This window comes from Haliotis cracherodii, unplaced genomic scaffold (genome assembly GCF_022045235.1).
Source record: "Haliotis cracherodii isolate W230 unplaced genomic scaffold, xgHalCrac1.p SCAF_8, whole genome shotgun sequence".
Taxonomy (NCBI): domain Eukaryota; kingdom Metazoa; phylum Mollusca; class Gastropoda; order Lepetellida; family Haliotidae; genus Haliotis; species Haliotis cracherodii.
Window position 1 is genome coordinate 32023123 of NW_027266341.1, and position 25194 is coordinate 32048316.

Genomic DNA, 25194 nt, shown 5'->3' on the forward strand with positions numbered 1-25194 from the left:
TCGAGATGTAAACTCATTTTATCACAATACATAGATCTTGATTATCGATCAGATCGCCTTGACTGGGCGCCGCAGTTTTGTTTGAAGCAAATGCAAGTGATACGAGTGTTGGAATCTGATTGGTCCATAGGAGAGGCATAGAAGGGACATAACTCATAATAGCCACTGGTGGCGCTACGATCGAGCCCAGGAATTCCAGCCTAGTTCGGCAAGGGTGGAAACCGGACTCTTAAAGTCAGTGAACTCTCTTGCCTCGGGAAGATGCACATAGAGGGATAACGTCAGAAGAAAACTGAATAGTTGCTGTTTTGACCAAATGTCCATAGGCGATCATGGAATTATCCCAACAACGTTCTGGAAATGGCGATCAAGTTAAAATTCGAAACTGGTTTGATTAACAAACGAGAACGGAAATCCAATGTTTTCTATTCCCCAAAGACCAAAATGCGTACATATTAAATCAGTCCATTCCTCTATGGTAAAGTGTATGGTACTCTCTGCGATCCAGTGATTCACTATTTCTTCTATTTTCGTCTTTGCATTTGTTGTTGATAGGGATTAACAAGAAGATCGTTTATAGGAAGATCGTTGATAAGAGTGAATAAGTATAGTTTTACGCCGCATTTAGCAATATTCTAGCAATTGTTTAGATATGTTGCTCAGGCCTGTCTGTGTTTGATAAGCCGATAATTAAGTATTTAAGAAAAATAAGATTGCTAATGTAGCAGGACGTGGAGTCATCCCACAGATGACATACTTACCTTGTCAGCTTGCAGACGGGGTTAACCTCTCTGGTCATGTGGTTCGAATCCCATCACGGGACTCTGAAATTTTATGGCCGTTACATTGGCGCCCAACGTGGGGCTGAGCACGTTTATATTAAATTTGAGCAAAATAAGCCTCAGTACCCTACTATGCGGCCCGGGACGTGCCTTCTGTTGACGGGGGAGTATGTAGCAGGGCGTGGAGTCATCCCACAGATGACATCCTTACCTTGTCAGCTTGCTGACGGGGTTAACCTCTTAGGTCATGTGGACAAGGCGTCCGACCTCGGATCAGAAGGTCCGTGGTTCGAATCCCATCACAGGACTCGGAAGTTTTATGGCCGTTACACTAACATTTGAATTTCCCCAAGCTACGCCGCTGGTTTAACTAATTACCCTAGGAAACATTCAAGGCATTATCTGTGTATTGGGCCAAACAGTTTCTATTTTTAGTTTTGGCCTGTAGAAGTTTTGTTATGAGTTATTGTTGAATGTCCTTAGCGTTTGCGCAATGCAAGACTACTTACAGTTTTGTATTAAGGACGAAGGGAACTAACTGCTTTGCAAATGAATTCGAAAGTTGGAAAATACCACAAGCCTAAAAATACAACTGCTTTGGCTCCTCACATCGTTGTCAATGAATGCGTTACAACAGGAACGTTGTTGCGGAGTTGAACTTGCGGCGAATGGATTATCGGAAACGATGGTCGTCGATTACATAATGCTGATGTTTGGTGTTTTGTCTGCCAAGAAAGGTTAAGTTGAACGTATCGGTAAGTACACGGTGGCAAATTTGACAGCCAGCATAATCTGAACACAACCCCCCTCGAAATATCGCTTCTAGCCAACCTCTCGAACTGCCAACCTCTTTGAAAACGAGACAGCAAATTCACATGAACTCGTTATTGGTCAGTAACTAAAAATATATACCCCCCATACGTTACATATAGGGGTTATATATTTACTGACCAATAACGAGTTCCTGTGAGCTAACTGACTGTCTTGACAGGATATGTTAGGCGTCTGTTTTTCACAACTCGGGCTGGAACAAGTCCAAATTTACTACCCGGGTACCCACCCCCATATTACCCGACACCACCGGCTGTAGGTCTCAAGAGATAGGTACAGACTGTCCGATTGGAAAAAGTTTGACCGTAGCCCTGGAAAAATGTACTTAGATACACCAGAGACCATATAATAATCTCTGGATACACCTATAAAACGGTCTGGTGCATACCCTGTAGTTTTATTCAAACATGTCGGATGAAAGGGCGGTAGTAGTCAGAAAGAACTGCCAACGTAAGTGACTTGTAGTTGAGATATAGAGTTATGAATACACAATGCCATTTAGAAAGTTGTGAAATGTACCAAATGTTATGTTTGGGATAACATTGTTACATTTGACCACTTTCTAAATGGCATTGTGTATTCATAATTTTCCGCCTTGAGAGCCATGCCAATTTACTCTTGTCAGAGGGGTACTCAAAGTATGTGATGTAGACTACCAGTTGTCGGACTTTCATTTTTGTGGAAGCCTCAGTTACTGAGTGGGTTAGATTTTTAGCATAGCCCTGGCAACATATATTTAGATTCATGTATCAAACAATCTGGTCCTCCATACACTGAAGCTGAATTAAGTTTTATCTTTATTCAACCATATGAAAAAAATCAGAAGGAATGGGTGCATAGTCAGAAAGAAATGGGAACCTTAGTGACTTGTAGTGTAACCGTAGAGTTCAAGATAAGTTTTGTCATTAAACAATATATCACGTGACTAACCACGGGTAGTCCTGTGGGTACCCGGGTCCTACTCAGTACCCACCTGACCCGGGTACCCGAGTTACCCGTCCCTACTGTCTGGGCTCCTTTTTATTCTATTTTATAAAGATAATTTAACAACTGGTATCTGTAAGATATGTTTATTTAGGGGACTAGATGTTAGTCTAGGTCAACCACTATGTCTAGCGGGTCAAGACTAATCCACATTGATCTAAATGGGGAGTGCAGGAGTACATCCCACCTTTTTCAGACACCTTACTTGTTCTTGCACCCTAGGTCGAGTCACTTGGGTATTATGTGGACCCACCATTTTTAAATTCCTGGATCCGCTTCTTTTGTTGATGGCGGCCTGTGATTTATGAAGTCTGGATCAGACGAAGCAGTGATTAATACAACTGTGATCAAGTCCGATCCACCTGGGACCAGTTCTAACCTGGTAACACTTGTACAACGGTATATTTCATGTAAGAGCTTGGTTATGTACAGTGACAACAGTGTACAAGGTTCGCAGTGGTAATGCCTTGGAGCAGCTTGGGTAAGTTTAATACCCCAGTGATGAGCCAGGGTAGAAGTGGTCTTCAGCAACCCATGCTTGCCGACCCGTGAAGATCCGGAGTAGAATAGGTGTTCAGCAACCCATGCTTGCCGTAAAAGGCGACTATGCTTGTTGTAAGAGGCGACTAACGGGATCGGGTGGTCAGGCTCACAGACTTGGTTGATGCGTGTCATCGATCCCAATTGAGTGGATCGATGCTTATGACATTAATCACTGGATTGTCTTGTCCAGACTCGATTATCTACAGACCGCCATCATATAGCTTGAATATTGCTGAGTGCGGCGTTAAACAACAAACCAACCAACCATGCTTGCCATAAGCGACGAATGACGGGTCACATGGCTCACTGATTTGGTTGATGCAAACTGCAGTCATTTATAAATAGATGAAATGGAATCTGTCTACACTGGACTTGCGTTGGACTGAAAGTTAAGTTGTCCTTATTATTGATATTCTAGTAAGAGTTATGCCCCTTGTTATCAAGCCTATTGTAACTTCCAGCACATGTTCAGTCTGTTTATTTGTAAAATTACAAATGTCTGTTAATGTTATAGTCCATGTTTACACAGAAATTGAAAAAAGTAACCTTACAAAACTTTTAACAATGCTTGTAATCACTATTTTTATGTAATGTTAATGATAAATATGTAATAACGCTCTGAAAAAGTATCACCGTGTTAACATGATGACATTGATTATTTCGCTAAATTTGATATCAGAATAAAGATAATGATTGAAAGAAATGTTCAAAATTCAGCCGTCAAAATAATCTTTCACTGTAAGTAGTTAAATGTGATAAGAACTGAAGTTGATATAATCTTCTTTACAAATTTTGATTGAATAATTCTGTTTACATTTGTCGTAAATATCTATTTTCTGCTTGACATGTGATCTTACCAATTAAATTGAGGAAATGAACAACAATGAGACAGGTCAGGCAACCGAACACACAATGCCATTTAGAAAGTGGTCAAATGTATCAAATGTTTTATTTGGGATAACACTTTCTTGATAGTACAGATTCTCATACTTTTTGGAGTACCGTCTGGGATTCGAACCCGCACCGCCAGAGTGAGGCACCAAATTGCCAGTACACAAAGTCAGCAATCTAGCACACCCAGCCACCGAGGCCTCCAAAAAATGAAAGTCTGACAGTTAGTAATCTAGATGACATACTTTGTGTACCACTCTGACAAGTGTAAATTGGAGTGGCTCCCATGGCCGAAAGCTATGAACATACAATGCCATTTAGAAAGTGGTCACATGTATCAAATGTTATATTTGGGACAACACTTTCTCAGTAAAGTACAGATTCTCGTACGTTTTTGGGTTGAGTCATGTCTGGGATTCGAACCTACACCAACACAGCCTCGGTGGCTGAGTGGGTTAGATCTCTGACTTTGTTTGCTGGCAATTTGGTGCCTCACTCTGGCGGTGTGTGTTCGAATCCCAGAAAGTGTTATCCCAAGAAAGCGTTATCCGGAATATAACATTTGTTACAGGTCAGTACAGATTCTCATACGTTTTTGGGTTGAGTCGCGTCCGGGATTCGAACCCACACCGACACAGCCTCAGTGGCTGAGTGGGTTAGATCGCTGACTTTGTTTGCTGGCCATTTGGTGCCTCACTCTGGCGGTGTGGGTTCGAATCCCGGAAAGTGTTATCCCAAATATAACATTTGTTACAGGTCAGGCCAACCAATAGATAAATAATGTTCTAAGGATTGTTACAAGAGTTTTAATAGACCGCTTAATATTAGGGTTAGAATTGGTCTTCAGCAACCCACGCTTATCGTAAGAAGCGACTAACAGGATCGGGTGGTCAGGCTCGCTGACTTGGTTGATCATGTCATCATATCACAATTGCATAGATTGATGCTCATGATGTCAATCACTGGATTTTCTTGTCCAGACTTGATTATATTTACAGGCCACCATCATATATCTGGAATATTGTTGAGTGCGGCATTAAACAACATACAAACAAACAAGTTTTAATGATGTTTTTTGTGCAATATCCCTGATTAGCATAACCCCATAGTTTGTGGCAGCAAATGAGGGTCATTTACAGGACATGAAAGAGAAATAAGCAAATGTGAATTTGATTTTGGGAGCATTAATTACATGACAAACAGGGCTGTAGCTAGGAGAAGTAAATATGTAAACAAAGCATGAAATAGTACAGTTTATTAATCATTTATAATGTTGATCAAACACAGACCAAATATAACCAGCACATACACTAGGGATGTCACGATAAGACTAGTATCTTCCAATACATATCATGATACAATCTTGGTACTCAATTCGCAGCAATTTTGCATGTATTTTTATGTTTGATAAGGCATGAACTCTATTAAAAAGGCTTGAAACTTCCTGATAATCTTGTCTATTTGAAAATAGATTTTTTTTTATTCAATTGACATTTTATTGCAGATAATACTTGAGTATCCACAAAAGTATTTTCTATTATTAAATAAAATAGCAAATTCCCTTTTTACGAAATGCCTTAGATGTGCCCCCAGTATTAAATAATTCAGATATGAATGAATGGGAACATGTGTGAAATGGTACAATGTTAAAATATTAATTGATACAGAATATAAATATGAATCATTACAGGTAAGCGTGTATCGTGTATCATCTAATTGTCGATAGATTGGATAATCGTGACACCCCTACTGTACACTTTATCTAAACCAAAGTTATCACAAAGATTCCTGTCCATGTTCTGGACATAAAATATAGTAACCGTAGACCAGTTTCATCATTTTGATACAATCCAGATACCCTCAAAAACTAATGCAACGAGTAAACACGACCCTTGAAGATCCAGGGTAGAATAGGTCTTCAGCAACCCATGCTTGCCGTAAGAGGTGACAACAGGATCAGGTGGTCAGGCTCACTGACTTGGTTGATGCATGTCATCGATCTCAATTACGTGGAATGATGCTCATGATGTCAATCACTGGATTGTCTGGTCCAGACTCGATTATTTCCACATTGGCTGCCGGATCAACAAAGATCATTTGACTACAACAAACGAGTGAAAGAAGGACACAATATAGCACTTTTCTTTATTGTTTATTTTTGTAATGATTTAAAAGTGTAAGCATTTATTTTTCTGCTACATAGTAGCTACACCACTAATAAATTAGTTTAATTTCAGAATCCAGAGTTAAGGAAGTCCTGGTCAGTTAGATCATACATGATGATAAGTGAGTGAGTGAGTTTGGTTTTACGCCGCTTTGAGCAAAATATTCCAGCAATATCACGGCGGGGGACACCAGAAATGGGCTTCACACATTGTACCCAAGTTGGGAATCGAACCCGGGTCTTCGGCGTGACGAGCGAACGCTTTAACCACTAGGCTACCCGACCGCCCCTTGATAATGAGTGATTGTAGTAAATTCAGGACTGAATATGGTCCAGTATTGACAGAGATCCAGAATATGTGAAGGTGTTTTCACTGATTCCACAATATAAACAATTAAACTTCCCTGACATTTTAGCAAATTAAAAACACTTGAAAAAAATATTGTCAGCTAACGACCCTGACATGATAAAAAACGGCTGAAATTCAAAAAACTATTTATATTTTTTAACCGATCATTTGATATTCTAGGGATGACTATGTGGAGGAGCTGAGATTTTGAAAATATATACTTGTTGATTTGTTTGTTGTTTTATGCTACACTAAGCAATATTCCAGCTGTATGACATCATTCTCTGTGTGTAAATAATAAAGTCTGGACCAGACACTTCAGTGATTGATATTGTGAATAATGATCCACTCCGTATGACACACAATCAACCACCTGATCCATTAGGTCACAACTAGCAATGCCGGGGACCTATTTTAACTCAGAATCCCCATGTTAGGAATTTTACCATCTGAGAAAGATGATTAATTGATTGTTATCTTCTCTAGCATGTATTTACAAATGCTGGTCTGTAAATTTCAAGACAGGCTACTTACATTTATTAGTCTCCAGCCTAGCTTGTTGGGTGTACAAATTATTTCAGACACTGATTGCATTATTTATTTAAGTTTTTATCTGAGTGGGTGAGAGATGTCCTCACTCACTCACTCACTCACTCACTCACCCACCCACCCACCCACCCACTCACCCACCCACTCACTCACTCACTCACACAACCAACCAACCAATCCCATTCACTCACTTACCCAATTCCACTGACTAACCCAATTCCACTCACCTTCTGATATGACATTGTCATATTTGCAGTGAACAAAGAAGATGGACAGAAAAGACTGGGCAAAGATCCAGAAGAACTGGGATTTTCTGAGGAAGGACCTGACTGCCATCTACCTCCTCGATGACCTCAAGTCCTGTCCAGACGATATACTGACTGACGAAGATGAACAGAGGGTGAAATATGAGCCAGTGGATGCTGACAAGAATGAGAGACTGTTGCGTATCCTGAAACACAAACCGTCTCGCCTAAATGCCTACAAGTGGTTTCTGGGTGTCGTTAAGAAGCATCAGAAATACATCTTTGATCGACTGCAGGAGACAGAGCTTGACACCAGTGATGTTGGGGGTAAGAAGTGTTATCATACTTCCATGTCAGAATGGTGATATGTGATTGCTTGACGTGATCTAGATAAAATACTATATATCCCACTTGGGAGGGAAATAAGTTTCTGATTGGGAGGATAAATCCCTTATGCCCAACCACACTGTTTTCTATCTTCATACAAAGAGTGAGTGATTGCAACATTTTTATGAATAACACAGAAAAAACATTTAAGCAGCCGCATTCAGCAATATTCCAGCCATACGACGGTGGTCTGTAAATAATCAAGTTTGGACCAGACAATCCAGTGACTGACATCATGAGCATTAATTCACACAATTGGGATACGATGACATGCATCAACCAAGTGAGTGAGCTTGATCACCCGATCCCATTAGTCGCCTCTTACAACAAGCATAGTTGCCTTTTATGACAGTCATGGGTTCTTGAAGACCTATTCTACCCAGAATCTTCACGGGTCAGCAACCTTGGTAGCAACCTTGGTGGCATCCCTCGAAGGCCTTTTGTAGCATCTTAGAGCTCCTTGTTGCGTCATTGGTAACATCATCGGTAGAACCCTTGGTAGCATCCCTGGTAGAGCCCTTGTAGCACCTGTGGTAGAGCCCTTGGTAGCATCCCTGGTAGCACCCTTGTAGCACCTGTGGTAGAGCCCTTGGTAGCATCCCTGGTAGCACCCTTGGTAGAGCCTTTGGTTGCATCTCAGAGCTCCTGGTAGAGCCCTTGTAGCACCTGTGGTAGAGCCCTTGGTAGCACCCTTGATAGAGCCCTTGGTAGCACCCTTGATAGAGCCCTTGGTAGCACCCTTGGTAGAGCCCCAGGTAGAGCCCTTGGTATTGCCCCAGGTTGCATGCCACAGGAGTCCCCTGTCATTAGTTCTCCTGGAGGCTCCTTCCCACAGAATAGGGAAGATTCGGTTCTACAACATGTGACCTGGCTTGGACAAAGTTCCTGATTGTAGGGATTGTTGTTCATGCTACCAACCACTGTCTTTCCTGTCCCAGTCCTAAGTATTTACAGGCAGCCTTGGTTGATCGTCTTCTCGAAGCAAGGGAATTCACTGACTATAGAACTCCAGTCCACATCCTTACCAAACTAGGCTTGAATGTCTGAGTTATAATTTGGCTGGTCTAATAAGACTATGCACAGTCCAATCCAAATCACGTAACAATATTGACATTCGGTTTGTAAACACCATGGCAACTGGTGAGCAGATTTCAGTCGATTGCAGGATTTGCGAAACAAGTGTACCATCAACTCGTCATGAACAGGTATTTTCCAAATCAACATACTTAAGTAACATGATGCACTTTACTATGTATGACCTTTTTTGATACAATATGGATCTTAATTATTTATGATCACCTTGAATGGGTGGCACCATTTTGTTTGAAGCTTAGGCAAGTGATATGAGCAGTGGAATTTGATTGGTCAATAGAAGGAACATAACTTGCAATAGCCACTGGTGGCCCTGCGATTGGGCCACAAATTTCCAGCGCAGTTGGAAAGGTCGGCAAATTCCTGCAAAGGTGGAAACTGGACTTCTAGACTCAAGTTAACTCCCTTGCCTCGGGAAGATGTGGTAGAGCTGCAAAATTGGTGACCACACCATAAAACAACGGACTTACTCATTAGTAATGCTGTCTCAATACTGCTGCTGAAACCTGTTTATTCACAAATGTTTAGATGAACTCAGCTATGACATCAACAGCTTGGTGAGGGAGATACTTCTGAAGAACTTTGTAGATGAGGCAGGGAAAAGCTGCACCTTGCCTGATGTGAGGAATGCTGTCTGTGTACTGAGGGGAAGAGGTGTCAACTTTGACTGGAAGGATGACAAACTGAAAGACTTTGTCATTGAGGTCTTCTCGAGAGTTCTCTTTGAGCCAGGCAGGAAGGGAAAGGTGTATCCTTAACAATCTGCTGACATATTGATTGTAACTATTGTATATTTGATTTTCACACTGTTAGATTTGTCATGAATACCTCCCTTGCCAATAGAGGAAGAAGGTGTATCCTTAATTTGATGACACATTTGCAATGCCTATTTTCTTGTACTGTCACGGATACATCAATATTCTCTGTAAAAGCATCTCAATTCGAAAGGTCACCCCCAGAGAATAATTAGTCACAATTATCTGCAGAAACAGATTCAATTGGGCCTAAAAGGAAATTTATGAGGGAGTCAATTTGTCAAGCAGACCCCTTTAATCATTCACAGATGTTAGGATTATCAATAACTCTGAAGCAGTTCCTTGTGAGTTTGGCATGTGTCAAGGTCATGTTAAATGTCAAGGTCATTCACAAATTCTTCTGTTTTATTCTGACTATTAAGGGTATGCAACAGTAACTTTACATTTGTAGGGACATTGAAGGTCAAGGTCAAGGTCATTAGACAGGATATCCTTGAAACATTTTACCTGGGGTAGTTTCTTTTTCAAAGTTGTACTGCTTTGAGCACATGTTTTGAAATAGTTTTCCCGAAACAGGAAGTCATATGTTTAAGATAGAAGTGTTTAAAACTTTGTTATTAAGGTAGTTATGGGCACGGAACTTTATATTTCAGTATTTCTGTTGTGCCAGAAGTGCTTATCACTTATGGTTAGGGTAACTTGAGGCTAAGGTGAGGTGAAATGGGGTTTTGACGTCATGTTCAAATTTATTACACTTATACAGTGACATGCACGCACATACATGTACATGTGTGTGTGGCTGCTTATACTAGTCCAGACAATTTTATGGTCCTGGCCCACTGAGATACCATGCCATAGTTTAACATGAATACCCCACTCAGGCACAGTATACTGACTCTGAGCCAACAGTCCTTAATGCTGAGTGCCAGGCGTCTTTGGTGTGACGCGCCCAGGAATCGAACCCCCGCCGTTTCGTTCTCTGTGGAGATCGCCACCGCTAGTGATCACGGTGGCGAGCTCGAGGCTAAGGACTGCATTACATTGGGGATCATAGATAAATATAGGTAGATATTGGTGAGTCTGTCTGTCACATGATTTGGGAAGGGTTTGGAGCATTCAGGAAAGCTGTGCAATTGGAAGCTTCTGTTTTTGTATGGAATAATACCTTTCTAGTTTTCCTTGTTTTACAAAAATAAGGTTATCAAAGGGAGCTATATTGCTCATTGGTCTATTTGCTGTTAATCCATTTATGTCCTTGACAAAGGCAGTCCCAAGTTTCTAAACCTTGGAGCAAAAGATGAAACAGGAATTGTTCCTGTAGTACCTTCTCCACTGGAGGTGCCTACTACTGCACCTGGTGCTGGTGCTGGTGCTGGTCCCTCTGCTACAGCAGCTGGTGGAGCTGGGGATCCTGGAGGACCTAGAGCACCTGATCCTGATATCAGTAATGGTAAGTCCATTACAGATTGAATAGTGTTCCAGCAGTGCAAGCTTCATTCGTCTTAAGGTGCAGGAAGGTGTTTTCTTCTGTTATCTGGTTTCTTCATTTATATTCTCCCATATGGGCTTATGGTTAGAAAAGTTTCCTGGCACATCATGCTTGTTATAACTCTAAGATGGGGGATCAAGTTGTCTGTGACTTGGCTGACTAAGATGGTGTAGAATGTTATAATACATATTTCTGGCTTTTGCATTAAACAACATTCACTGATTCATTAAAATACACACTTCCAAAGAAATGCAAACCCTTAAGTATGAAATGTCTGAAAATGAAAAGGTAATATTATACATTTTTGTTTTAGGACATTTCATACTTTTGGATTTGTGTTTCGTTTGGAAGTGAGTATATATTTGTTTTTCTAAAACATTAAGCAATCACACTTCTTCGTCATTTCAGAACCTGACAGTCAGCACAAAGACATGAAGACAATGACAGTAGAGGATCTTGTTGCATGTTTAACACCCATGTTTCAGAAACTGGAACTTGGAGAAACTTTCATAGCAAAATTTCGCGAACTAGACATTGATGGGTTTGTATTTCTAACAATGAAAGAAGAGGATTTCAGACGGGAATTCTCCACCAAAGAATTATCATTTGGAAAGAGACGCAAATTGATGTTTGAGATAAAGGCCATATTGGAACAAAATCCACAGATTGCACCACTTGGTGACAGTAGCATGTCAGTACAGAGAGTCATGAGAAAGGATGACAAACAGGGTGAGACAACTGCATCTCCATCTGTACAAACCACACCAGCTAGAGAGAGCGATACATCAGCAAGATCAATTGGTGCAGCTCCTTACAAAGAGCACTTCAGGAGGTTTGATTCCCCTGTATCCCCAACAGATAGATACACAAGGGGAAGGATGATAGAAATATCAGGCTGCTCACGAGAGAACATGATCAACCCAGTAAAGAAGTTTCTTCAACTTGAGAAAGGCGAGAAAAATGTGTACAAGAAGATTGCCAAGGAGACGGTGATGTTTGCATCTGCTTGCATGAATGACCGAACCAATGGAACTCTCTATGTCGGCATCAATCCATTGCCTTCTGATCTTGGTCAGGGACAAGTTGTTGGAATTCATCTTGACAGAGAGAAGTGTGAAGACAACATCAGACAACTGATTGGAGAGGCATTTTATGAAGATCAGCAGGAAATTGCATTTCAGGCAGTTCGGTCAGGAAAGTTTATTGAAGTTGCTGATCCTGAGACACCAGACAGACCACTCTGGGTGTTGGAGGTCGATGTTGTTCCCAGTGGAAAGGTTGTGATGGAGGAAGCCTTCTTTATTCGGGGCAAGGTGGTAGGTGCACACAAGGCCAAGAAGCAACAATTGTACAGATTAATTGATGGAACCCTAAATTCACTTTCTGAAAAAGACATTTATGATTTCATGGAGAAGAAGAAGAGCCTGACAGAATTGAGACTTCAACAGGAGATTCAATCATCACCTTCCTATGTGCAACCAGATTTGAGGAAGAAGATTCTCAATCTGTTTACAGGTGGCAGTGAAACAATAGAAGATGAAATGTATCCTGTTTTACTGATAAGTCCACTAGACACATCCATGGATCATGGCTATATTGAAGAAAACCTGTCCTTCATTCAGTATTTTGATACCAAGGCTGTCTTTGATTTTGATCCAAGCAGTGATTCCAAAGGGATCTTTTCAGCTAATGAAAAGGAGCAAGTCTACGAAGTCCATACAACTGATAATTTTGACAAAAATGCAGAGGAATACTCAGATAAAGTTCTAGAATCTCTTAAGTTGTCAACAGAAAAATCTTGGATTTTTTGCAATGGCTACAGTCGACTGGCTAAAGAAGAAATGCAACCATATGATTGGAAACATAAGAGATTTGAAGGTTTCAAGGAAGCTCTGAGGTTCTTTCATTCAGGCATTCCACTTGGAAGGGGTATGCTATTGATCCTTCTTTTCTCCAAGAACTATGAAGTTCTGTTGGAAGCAGCCGATGAAGTCATTCTGAAGTTTAAGGATCAATGGATGGTTATTGCCGAAACAGAGGAAATAGCCAACTTATGGCAGGATGAACTGACTAGGCGTCATGTTGTGTCAAAGAAATCTCTTGAGAACAGATGCGTTCTTGGGATGCCATGGAGACATGTCAATACAACATTCACGCACATTATAAACCCAAAACAGACAGGAACATGTGAGCTGCCAACATCTTCTGGGGCATTTTGTGTTCTGAAGGAAAGGAACATAACAGAGATGAATGATCTGGAAATACTCAGCAGCAGAGAATGTGAAGGAGATGAGGAACTGGAAGACAAACAGTCCAGAGAAACAATACGAAGGAGTCTTGAAGTGAAGTTTTTTAGAGGAGGACAAGTCCAATGGATGAATTTCTGGTTCAGAGATAATCATGTCCTTCGGAGACATCAACACAAAGAGCTCATGAGAGAAGTCGAAAATGCTCTTGAAAACCCCAACCGTGATGAAGACTTGCGGGTTAATTTGGTAACGCTGATGCATCAGCCAGGTGCAGGAGGGACAACTTCATCAAAACAAATTCTCTGGGATCTGAAGGAAAAGTACAGATGTTGTGTAGTCAGGAAGATTTCTGATGAAACGTCAACACAGATAGCAAAATTGAGAGGTTATGATGAGCCAACAACAAGGAAACCACCTCTGATTCTCATTGACAATGAAGAGGAAGATAGGGTTCAACAGTTACTACTGGAACTGGAGGAGAAGGCCAAGGTGGCCTCAAGATACGAGGAATACTTCAAGGTATTCTGTGTTGTCCTTTGGTGCAGGAGAGGTGTGAACCTGACAAGGTCTCACGAAGGACAAAAGGTTCTTCTGAAGCATGAACTTCAGAAATGGGAGCTTGAATGGTTTCAGAAGAAATATGACAACCTGGAAAAAAAATTTAATGAGGATAAAAAAGTTGATCCCAAACTTCTGATTTCCTTCAACATACTTAAGACTAACTTTGACCCTGACTACATCAAGAGAACTGTCACAGAATTCATGAGAGAAATTGATGACACTAAAGAATCAACACTTCTCAGATACCTTTCTTTGATCAACACATATGATGGTGACTTCCAAACAATTCCAATTTCTGCATTTGACCCGATTATTGGAATGCAGACAAAGCACAAGAGGATAATGCAGTTTGGAATATTAGAGAAAAGTGGATTGAGGGGGAAGGGATGGGAGACGACTATGAGCACCTCATTACGTGTCTTGGTGAATGAATCATCGCAAAGAGGTGCCCATGGAACACACATAAAGACTATCAGGATCACCAGTGCTCTCCTAGCTAGGGAAATCCTTGACTACATCATGAGGGAAAATAATCTTCAGACCAGTGAGATCATGCTTGAGTTTCTTTCCTCATCAATATTTGATTGTGAGAACAGCAGCACCTACAAACTATTGAATATTATCAAAAATCTTGTTAAGAAAAGGGTCATGCAGAAAGGTGGAAGACTTGCCAAGTTTTCACAACTTATTTTGCATATCAATAAAACTGAAGGAGCTGATAAAGCTGCTGACATCTGTGTTGAAGTTTTCAAGAAAACTGAAGATCCAATGATTGCTCAACAGATAGCAAGATTCTATATCCACAAAAGCAACTGGTCTGAAGCCGAGAAGTATGCCAGAATTGCAACAAAGAGTCGTCCCAAGAACTCATTCCTCTGGGATACCTATGGACAGGTGTACAAACAACAATTATTGGACCACTACGAAAGGGCCAAGAAAGGAATGAAAATCAGAAACGAAGATGCTGGTGAGATTCTTCAAATTGCACAAAAGGCTATCGACATATTCAGAAAAGAGCAAAGCCTGAGTGAAACTGAGAAAAGTTTGATGACGAATCATGGTGGCTACCTTGGGGAACTGAGGGTTATCTTCTGGTTATTGAATACCTTTTGTCACTTTGAGAGCTTCACTGGAGGGGAAGACCTTCACAAGTTTCTTGTTGATCGATGCTACAAGCCCCACTCCTTCTCATTTCTGGACAGGGATGAAGAAGGAATGATGAAGTCACTGGGTGAATCAGCTTTTAGAGCCATTCGGAAGCTGGAGGATGAGATGGTGCAGTTGAAAGGTGAATCAAGGGAAGAATTCAGGCCAGATTGGTCGTTTGACAGAAAAACACTGATTATCCTTAAAGAAAATGTAAATACCTTCTTTGGCGAAGACTCGGATGAAGTACCAGAATCTCTCAGTAGTGAAGATGCTTGTGAATATAGAAGACGACGTGCCCGGAGAATGGGTGTGACTTCCTTACAAGGAGCTCTTGCTTTGAAATATGAAGACAATTGGGAAGACAGTCTGATTGCAGTTTATGATCTGATGAAAGAAAACGTCAAGTCTGAAAGCTGCACAGGTTTTGATTTGGTCACGATACTGAACACAATTATTGCCCTTCATGTTGCTGGATCTTCAAAGACAGCATCCATTCCATATTCAAAGATTTTAGAATGGAGCAATAAGTTGTACAATGCTAAGCAGCCAGAATGCCGACCATATTTGGAGACATACCTGTATCTTGTCCTCTTTCACCTCCCAACAGACAGCAGAAGGCTGAAGGGATTCAACATGTGTTCTGAAGTGAAAATACAAGAAGCTTTGGTCCGATGGAGGGAGGCATTTTTTACAAATTATCCCAAACATCGTGATTTGGAACAGTTCTCCAGAAGGAAGGATACCACACTTTTCTTTCTCGGCAAAGGTGTTGGCTTGACAGAGGTTGTGTATCAAAAGGAACTGTTGAGTAAAGGAGCAAGAATGCGTGACAATCAATACTGGCAATCTGAGAAAGCAAAACGAAGATTCCAGCGCCTTGAAGGCACTCTGCTCGTGGGTGGTCAGGAAGTTCAGGTTCAACTCCAGCTCCCCGGTGGAAACAAGTTCCACATCACAATCCCGACATCGCTGCCAACAATGAAAAGGAGTATGTGGCAGAAGAGGGTCTACTTTGTTCTTGGTTTCAGTTGGTCTGGACCAAAGGCCTACGACCTCACTATTGACAACCCATCCAATGGGGAAGAGTCTGTTGTTGAAAGCAGAGAGCTCTTCCCAAGACCATCTGTCCAGCGTGGGCATGATATCTACACCCTGAAACTACAGGACATAGAGGCTGAGATAACACAGTGTACAGAGCAACTGGAAGCACTGGGACAAAAGAAAAAACACTCCAAAGCTGTGAGTATAAAATACATGAAACAGAGAGTGATCTATATGTTAACATGCCTTGTTACCCTACCCCTAATCCATTGACATATAAAAAAAGTGTTGCCTTACCATCTCAACTCAATAATAATAATAATAATAACAATAAGGCTATTCAAAATCCACATCTTTGAGGGACATGCTCGATGTGTGTTTGAGGTGGAGGTGAGGAGAAATGGTTTTTAAAGTTGTGTTCAAGGTTATGTTGCATTTACATGCATGATTGTGTGTGTTGGTCTGCTTGCACTAGTATGGACTAATGCTAGATTTACAATGCTAGCCCACTGGGATACCATGCTGCAGTTTAACATGGATACCTCACTCAGGAAATTGACTCCAAACTGACAAGTCCTTGTTTTATTTCTTTCATTCTCATTACTACTTTTCATGTTGTTGTGTTGAATGCCTTCATTAATCAAAGCTTCTGAATCTTGTTTTCAGGACATTAAGAAGAAGACATTACTTGAGAGAAAGCTGGACGAACTGAATGATGCCAAGACTGAACTGCTGGGTGAACTGCCATAGATGAACTCCCCTTTGCTGTGGACGACTGAATCAAACAAAGGCAGCAGGTTACTTTAGGAGGAGATTAATGATGTCATGTTTATATTATATCTATATATCCAGCCCTTGTTCTTTTTGTTAGGGAGCCAAGCGGCTCCAAACATGAATACTTTAAACAGATATTGTCACCAGTTATGTTGACTTTTAGGTTGACGAGTGGCGAGCAGTAGATAAATTGGTCACTAAATTTGACTGAATGGTTGCTATTGCTGTTCAATCAATTGTCAGATGTCAGCTACATGTTCCATTTCATCTCTGAAACTACTGGACCTGATTGATTCAAGGATGAAATTTGTCTTGCTGTAATTACAATTAGATCTCAGAATCTACATCAGTGTTTCAAAATTAGTACTACAGGTGGTTGAAGGGATAATAATGTATGTCAGAATTTGTACTTTATGTACATCTTATGCCAAACTATCAGGCCATGTGGAAATTGTTGTGTTCCCAAGATCAATGTCTGTATGCTTCATTGTGTTATTTACTGTGTTTGAAGCCTTGTGGTCATACTCTTTTCCTGTTAGGTTTGATCACATGCCTAATTTTTTGTATATTGTTGAGTATGCTCTTCATTTCTGGACACTTTTTTGAGCCAAAATGATAAATATTCCGGTACTCTCAAAGCGCCTGCACCAATCCACATACACACAAAACACATGTCCTCCACGTGCATGACTTCGAAAGGTTGTGCCTGATCATGATATTTTGTTAATTTTCACCTGGGTGAAGCCATAACACCATACACAGCTGCCAGGATCGATCTCTGCCTCATAGTCTAGGACAGTGTACTTGTTTATTGTACAATTTTCTTGACCTTTTGCAATGTGAGTCTGCAAATGCTATTGCATTGTTTTTTTTAATTGTAGTTTTGGAATGTCATTGTATATGTATTTGTACTGTTCTATTATAGACTATTGTCTGGGTGCTGTTGTACAGAACAACATTAGCACTGTCGAAAGTCAGTGTAGGGGTGTGAGAGTTACAGGGGAAAGTTCAAAATTTGGGATATAGACTACTCAAAAGCAGTAAGGATTACACAAATTTTTCATATTGCCATAGATCATGTCATGCCATGACAGTAATAGGAAAGAATCGGGTGGTCCTTAACTTCTTTTGAGCAGCATAGAAGATATCACTATGTACCTGATCAATATGCATTAATTTTTTGTTGAAATGAAATGTTGATTGAGATGCTATTGGAAATTTCCAGTTTATGCTTTCTTAGATACAAATTTCAGCTGACTTATGACCTTGGAAAAAATCTGCTTTGATATGTGTATATTTTGTTTTGTGCAAGTGGGCCCTGCTGTTACATTCATAATAAGTTCAGTGTTGTCACAACACCACAAGATAACTTTGATCCAAGTAAGGAAAAGATTTATGGATGAACAACTTATTTATTACAGTTGGGAGCGACATTTCGGTGTAGGTTCAAACACTGTTATCAAGCAAGTGATGTACTGAGTATGGTTGACGAGTATATATATATATACAGGTGGGAGGCAGTGTTTATACAGTAGAGAAGATATCAGTTACAATGTAGTTACACTGGAGTGGAGAAGCCTGTTATGTACACAAAAAGGGAAGTAAACATATTGACCGGCGAAGTCAGTAATATAAACAAAAGGGTGAAGCAAGTAATATAAACAAAAGGATTATGACGGATTGGGGTCTTTGATGAGTACGCCGTGGGTACGTAATAGCCTTGGTCACGGTTGATTGACAGTTGGAGTCTTTTGATGTTTATGGCTTCTTGCATTTTTCTGATTTTGAAGTCTTTGTTATTTTGTTGTTGTTTTGTTTGTTGTTTAACGCCTCACACAGCAATATTCCAGCTATATGACGGCGGTCTGTAAATAAACGAGACCAGACAATCCAGTGATTGATAACATGAGCATCGATCCACACAATTGGGACGTGATGACATTGAAGTCTTTGAGGTTGGTGGTGAGGGCTTTGACTTTATCCCACTGTAAAAATTAACCCAAATTAAAGAACATCAAAGCTCAGTCTCCAAAGATGACTCAAAATCAGCTCTATCAGACCATGTCCATGACAACCCAAGCCACAGCATCCAGTGGGATAAAGTCAAAGCCCTCACCACCAACCTCAAAAAACGTTTACCACCAGTCCCTGTCCCTTGCCTCCCTCCAATCATTGTCCATGACAAATACAAATGTTTTTAGTGTAATAATTTATAGTTCGGTTTGTTTTAAAAAATATTCTCATAATTATTTATGTATTTTTCGTATGTACACATACCAGTATACATGTGTGAGAAGATAAAGTTTATTTTAAAAGTTTCTTTACATCTTCCCAAAGTTTACTCATCCCCATGTAATGTGTTTCCTTCCGATCATTGTCCGCGACAAACACAAACATTTTAAGTGCAATAATTTACAGCTAGGTTTGTTTTAAGAAATATTCTCATAATTATTTATGTATTTTGTATGTTCACATACCATTATACATGTGTGAGACAAAGATAAAGTTTATGTAAAATCTGGTTTACATCTCTCATGTCCCTATGTAATTTTCTCAAACTCTTAACAAAAAAGAAATGGCCATTTAGTGTAGGATTGTCATAATGTGAACCTAATGTTTTATATTACTTTAGTTATTAAGTCATCACACGACAGATATTGACTTGTATATATAAGTGTAAAGCAGGAATCTCATTTGAGAGTTGTCCATCAGGTTAGGTCCATGTTTTGTCTGTTAGATATAGGACTTTCAGTGTAAACAGTTTTAGTCAGCATTATTGAACTCACCTTAACTGGAGATCAAGTGAACAGTGCATTGTCTGTCATCTGTCTGTCTAGGCATCTCTTTGTCATTAATTTATAATTATGATATCTCAGCATAAGGTCTACAAAGCTGAAACTTTCATGGATGATCTCAAGAAAGTGTCCCTGAAACTGCCCACCGAAACCTGGTCCAATTTTTACCTTTGTCACCATGGCTGCCATATTGAAAAAATAATTTTTGCCCATAACTCCATCACTATTTGTGATATATGGAGCAACATTTATTATGCTTTTTGGTAGCTTGTAGTTTTGTACTCTGCTATGAAATATTGATACTGTTGTGCAACTTCTTTTATCTATTTCTTTAATTCTTCATTCATTCTTATAATTCAAGAACAAAAATCAGGTGAGCTACGGAGCCCTTTGGTTCCCAAGTGATGTAATTTCATTGACAGGAATAAACATTAAGGTCAAACAATTCATAAGTGACAGAAGAAGATTTATCCTGTGTGCATTAATAGGTTTGACTCTTTGTAACAAGATTCCTGTTGCCAACTTGCCATGTAACATTATTCAAGCTTTACAACTGTATAAGGATCTTTACTGATATATCATGTCAATGTGTTTATTTGCTCAATAGTTTAAAATGCTCATCATGAATTGTTTTTTCAGATGAATATACTGATACTGGTCTAATGTGAGGGGAAATGGGGTTTAACATCGCATTCAGGATTATTGCATTTATACAGCTATGGAATAGTGCTGGTTTTATTGTGCTAGCCCATGGAGATCTTATACTGGAATTTAATATGGATACCCCCTTCAGACATGGTATACTGACCCTTGTGTTATATCCCTTTAATGCTGAGTGCCAGGCAGGGTAACGAAAAGTATCATCTTTAAACATCTTTTGGTATGACGCGCCCAGGGATCAAACCACCTACCTTCGGACCATGGAGGCCAACAGGATTGAACCACAGACCTTAAGCACTCAGGGCAGACACTCTCTCCACCAGACCATGGAGGCAATTGATGGGTCTCAGGGTAATGCAGTATATGACAGGGGATGGTGGGGTTATGATTGGCTATAAGGGGTCCTATGCTCCGGGGCCTGAATGTGAAGTTCAGACATATGGCTTCTTTCTTGATAGGTGTAATCATTTACTGCTAGATTGACTTTCATAATTCTATGTTTTAGTTGAGCACAAACAATGGTTGTTTGAATAGGTGTAACTTGGATGATCTTTCACTGCTGGATTGACGTTCATAATTCTGGTTGTTTGAAGGCCTTGGATTGAACTTGCAAGGACTGCCAATCTGCCAGAGTCCTAGGTCTCTAGAGTATGGCAACTTAATTTGAATCACCTCTTTGAGTGGCATTTAGAAGTTGGAATGGTAACTAAGACAAAATTGTTATGGATGAGCAACTTCTTTATTACCATTGGCAGTTGCTCATCCATAACAATTTTGTCTTAGTTAATTTGAATTGATTTTGGGTTTCTACTTAAAACTGTGATAAAACTGATGTAACTACCACACTGTGATAAAATTGAAGTAATATACAGATTGACATTGAACCCACCTTGCATTATAAGTCTGGTTGATGCAGTTATTATATGTACTAGTTTTCAAGTTAAAAGACATCTTAATAGTAATGTTGTCTTTGTCAAGCCTAATTAGACAATGCCAAACCACCAGTTCATGTGCCAAAGAGATGTTACAATTCTTCCTCATATGTTCACCTTATGATGAATCGATGAACTGTGGAATGAAATAAGGGATGACATAATACAAAGATATTTTTATCATGTTTACAAGATATTACCTATGTTCCATCTTGTGACACAATTGTAATTGTAAAGGAGGAGGATGGACTACAAATGACATGTTTTACTTTCAGTATTTTAATTAAATCTTACTCATTAGTGTTTGTTATTTTTGTTTCAATAGAAATGTTGATTATTTGGTCAGAAAGTACACATTGTTTTTATTTCTGTTAATAAAAGGATTGTCATCCCTTATGATGAAGGCTTTGTGATAGTGGAGACACACATATAAGTGATGACCTGATGAACCTTAACTGCATTACTTAACTTTACAATACAGCTGCATGTATATAGCATCCTGTTGCAATGTGTTCTTTTTGCTTCACATGGTATGACTTCATATAACATATTATCAATAAAAATGATTAAAATTATTTTTCAAAACCTATGTTCCCTGTAAAATTATAAAAGTCAATGACAGGTGCTCTCATCACCTACATGATATAGATTTCTTGCAAGTTTACATTGCAATAGAGCTATTGAAACAGGGACTGGTTTCAGTCTCTCCTTGCTCTGCAGACCCGTGAAGATCCGGGATAGAACAGGTCTTCAGCAACCCATACCTGCCGTGAAAGGCGACTATGCTTGTTGTAAGAGGCGACTAACGGGATCGGGTGGTCAGGCTCGCTGACTTGGTTGATGGATGTCATTGTATCCCAATTGCGTGGATCGATGCACATGACATCAATCACTGGATTGTCTGGTCCAGACTCGATTATTTACAGAAGGGTGTCATATAGCTGGAATATTTGGGGGAGCTTTTCGTAAAATCCTCAATATATCCTTCATGTTTTTGTTTCATTGCTTATAACAAAGAATGTTATCACAACCTTTCAAAACACAGAAAGACGGAGAATTTCAAGAATGAATGGAATGGGAAATAAGAATCATGAATAATGTTTCAAATATATATTCACTGGGTATTAATTATATTGATAATTATTTTTAAAAAGTGTGATATTTATGTTTGCTATTTATGGGATATTTTACACAAATTTCAAATGTCTCATCATGTGTATTTGCTTGTTTGATGAATGCTTGTATTTTTTTCTTTTAAATTCAGATATTAAAACCACTCGTCCCTGTCCAACTTGATTTTATATTTAAACATATATGATTTTGCTCTTCAACTTGTAGTTGTTTGAAGATTAATTTAATGATAAACAAAAGACAAAATAACTGACACGAATGTGACCCAAAAGAATTATAGGGGAGCTCAGCGATTTTACAACATCAATACGCTGGGCAAGGTAGATTAAGTTGTACTCTATGGGCTTATACAAAGGGAAACCACTCCCATCTAGAGTATACTAAGATGAGCTGCCCTTGATTTATCCAAAAGGTCACGGACATTACAAATCGCTTGCAGACTACTTAGGTTTTTATCCCCCGCCGGGACAGAATGGCCGAAGGGTGATTATGTCGTGGCACTGTCCGTCTGTCTGTCTGTCCCACAGAGGGTACTAAGCTTGTGAAATCTACTCCTACAGTTTCCAGAGAATATCCCTGAAACTCTACACAAAAGATGTCGACATGTTGATGATACACATATCGCAGTCCCTTTTCATTTCCACTAATTTTGACAGAGTTACTGCCCCTGTTTTACGGAGCTTCATTTGCCTAATTGTGAGAGAGGTACTAAGCTTGTGAAATCAACTCCTCCTCCAGCTTTTAGAGAACATGCCTGACACTCTACACACAAGATGTCGACATGTTGATGATACGCATATCGCAGTCCCGTTTCATTTCGACAAATTTTGACAGAGTTACTCCCCCTGTTTTACGGAGCTTCATTTGCCTAATTGTGAGAGTACTAAGCTTGTGAAAACAACTCCTCCTTCAGTTAAAATGTGCTCATGTTTAATATAACCATATCAGTCACGTTTCATTTCTTTTCATGTTGAGAGAGTTACTGCCCTTGGTTTATGAAGCTCGATTTGCACAACTGTGAGAGAGGGTACTGTTTTTGTCAACTCCTACATTTTTCAAGGAATATCCCTGACGCTTTAAACACATGCTGCTCTACACACAACATGTGTTATTGATACGCATGTCGCAGTCGTTATAAATTTGATTTATTTTAACAGAGTTACTACTCTGGTTTATGATACTCATTTTTGTCAACTGATACAGGTACAACTTTGCCTCAGGTAACAACCATTATAAAACAATGTCATTTACTCTCTGTTGTGAAAATGTCACAATATCTAACCTGTGTCTCTCCGTCATAGTCTGGTCATTTTGGTCGAAATAAATGGCCAACCTCAAGAAAATTGCAACAGAATTAATTCATACTTTATGTTATTTGGTAGCATGTCAGCTTTCGGGAAAAAAAAGTCTACCAAAATCAACTCATGGGAATGACCTTTCTCAAGGTCACAAGATATAGGCCTGTATATTTTGTATTTTCGTATTCTTGGATATTTGTAGGAAGGAAGAGATTCAAATTTATTATAGTTTTATTTCTAATATAACTAAATTAAAGAACAATCTGGGTATACAACTTTTATTTACTTTATCACAAATATCACAGGAAACAATTTAATTCATTATGATAGTTCAAGGTCAAATAGAGGACATATATGAAGAGTGGCCGAGAAGTTAAATGTTGCCAGAGATTTTCAAATATTGGAATGAAGTCATACATATTATATTCAAATGTAAGATGATATCTCATTTTAAGAACTTAATGTACTAATTGTGGAAGAAATCACCTAATTGTGTGTGTGTGTGTGTGTGTGTGTGTGTGTGTGTGTGTGTGTGGCTACTTTATGTTATTTGGATGCAAGTTTTGACGTTTATATAATTTTAAAAGACAATGGATGATTTTGATAAGTCAAGAGTCCTTCAATACAAGTTTTACAATTTCGTACAAGTAATACTATTTTGTCCGTAGAAACGGGTGGTGGCAGAATGTTCCTTAGATTGAGACTCTGCCCGAATTGTGACTCACGTACAAGAGGAAATGAATATCATATGTTCCAGTATACATGTTTAAGATTTGAAAGAAAATTATTACCAAACTATTGTCGTATAAATCCCAACTTTTATAAACTCCGATGCTTATTCACAACTACTGATAGTTGAACACTCATTCGTTAAGTAAGTATATTGGTTGCATATTTCAGAAGTTAATTTTGTTGTTGTTGTATAATGCCGCGCTCAGCAATATTGCAGCTATATGATGGCGGTCAGTAAATAATCGAGTCTGGGCCAGACAATCCAGTGATTGACATCATGAGCATCGATCCAGGCAGTTCGGATCGATGACATGCATCAACCAAGTCAGTGATACTGACCACCCGATCCCGTTAGTAGTCGCCTTTTACGGCAAGTATATATGATACTGTGATGTTGTTGTGCTAGATGTAAATAAAATAATGTAGCTGTAGTTTCAAAAGATTATCCAGTAATAAAACACTTACAGAACAATAATCATCTTTAATGTCAATTATATCATGTATGCTATTTCTCATATCACTTTAATACATTGTAATTTGTATGTGTATCATGTTTGGGAGAAGCATTCAGATAAGCAAAATTTGCTTGTTTGCCAACCCCTCCACTTTATTGAAATAAATCTGTTAATATCATAAAGAACTGGAACTTGGTAACGCATGGGTAGTTGGCCGACTATAGTCTATTCTGGTGAAAGGGGCCCCGGCGAAACTCATGTCAGCCGGTTATCTATTTCTGTCGCTGATACGCTGAGTGAACACAGGCTAAACTGACTATAGATTCATTTATTTTAGTGAGCGAATCTATTCAATT

The 25194-nt window shown here is 39.4% G+C and overlaps 1 protein-coding gene across 1 annotated transcript; it reads left to right on the forward strand.

The window, feature by feature from the left end:
- The first annotated feature begins 1456 nt into the window (after positions 1-1456).
- Positions 1457-19107, forward strand: LOC139449831 (sterile alpha motif domain-containing protein 9-like). The gene is made up of 6 exons (XM_071231380.1): positions 1457-1537; positions 7350-7665; positions 9346-9565; positions 10841-11022; positions 11470-16259; positions 16728-19107. Exons 2-6 carry the CDS (start codon positions 7362-7364, stop codon positions 16809-16811), a joined length of 5580 nt encoding a protein of 1859 aa, XP_071087481.1. The 5' UTR covers positions 1457-1537; positions 7350-7361; the 3' UTR covers positions 16812-19107.
- The last annotated feature ends 6087 nt before the right edge of the window (positions 19108-25194 follow it).

Bases quoted from the DNA above. Each gene is read 5' to 3' on its own strand.
- LOC139449831 (XM_071231380.1), top strand. From the start codon at position 7,362: ATGGACAGAAAAGACTGGGCAAAGATCCAGAAGAACTGGGATTTTCTG. The intron at 7,666-9,345 runs GTAAGAAGTGTT...ACAAATGTTTAG, and splicing joins TGACACCAGTGATGTTGGGG to ATGAACTCAGCTATGACATC. The intron at 16,260-16,727 runs GTGAGTATAAAA...TCTTGTTTTCAG, and splicing joins AGAAAAAACACTCCAAAGCT to GACATTAAGAAGAAGACATT.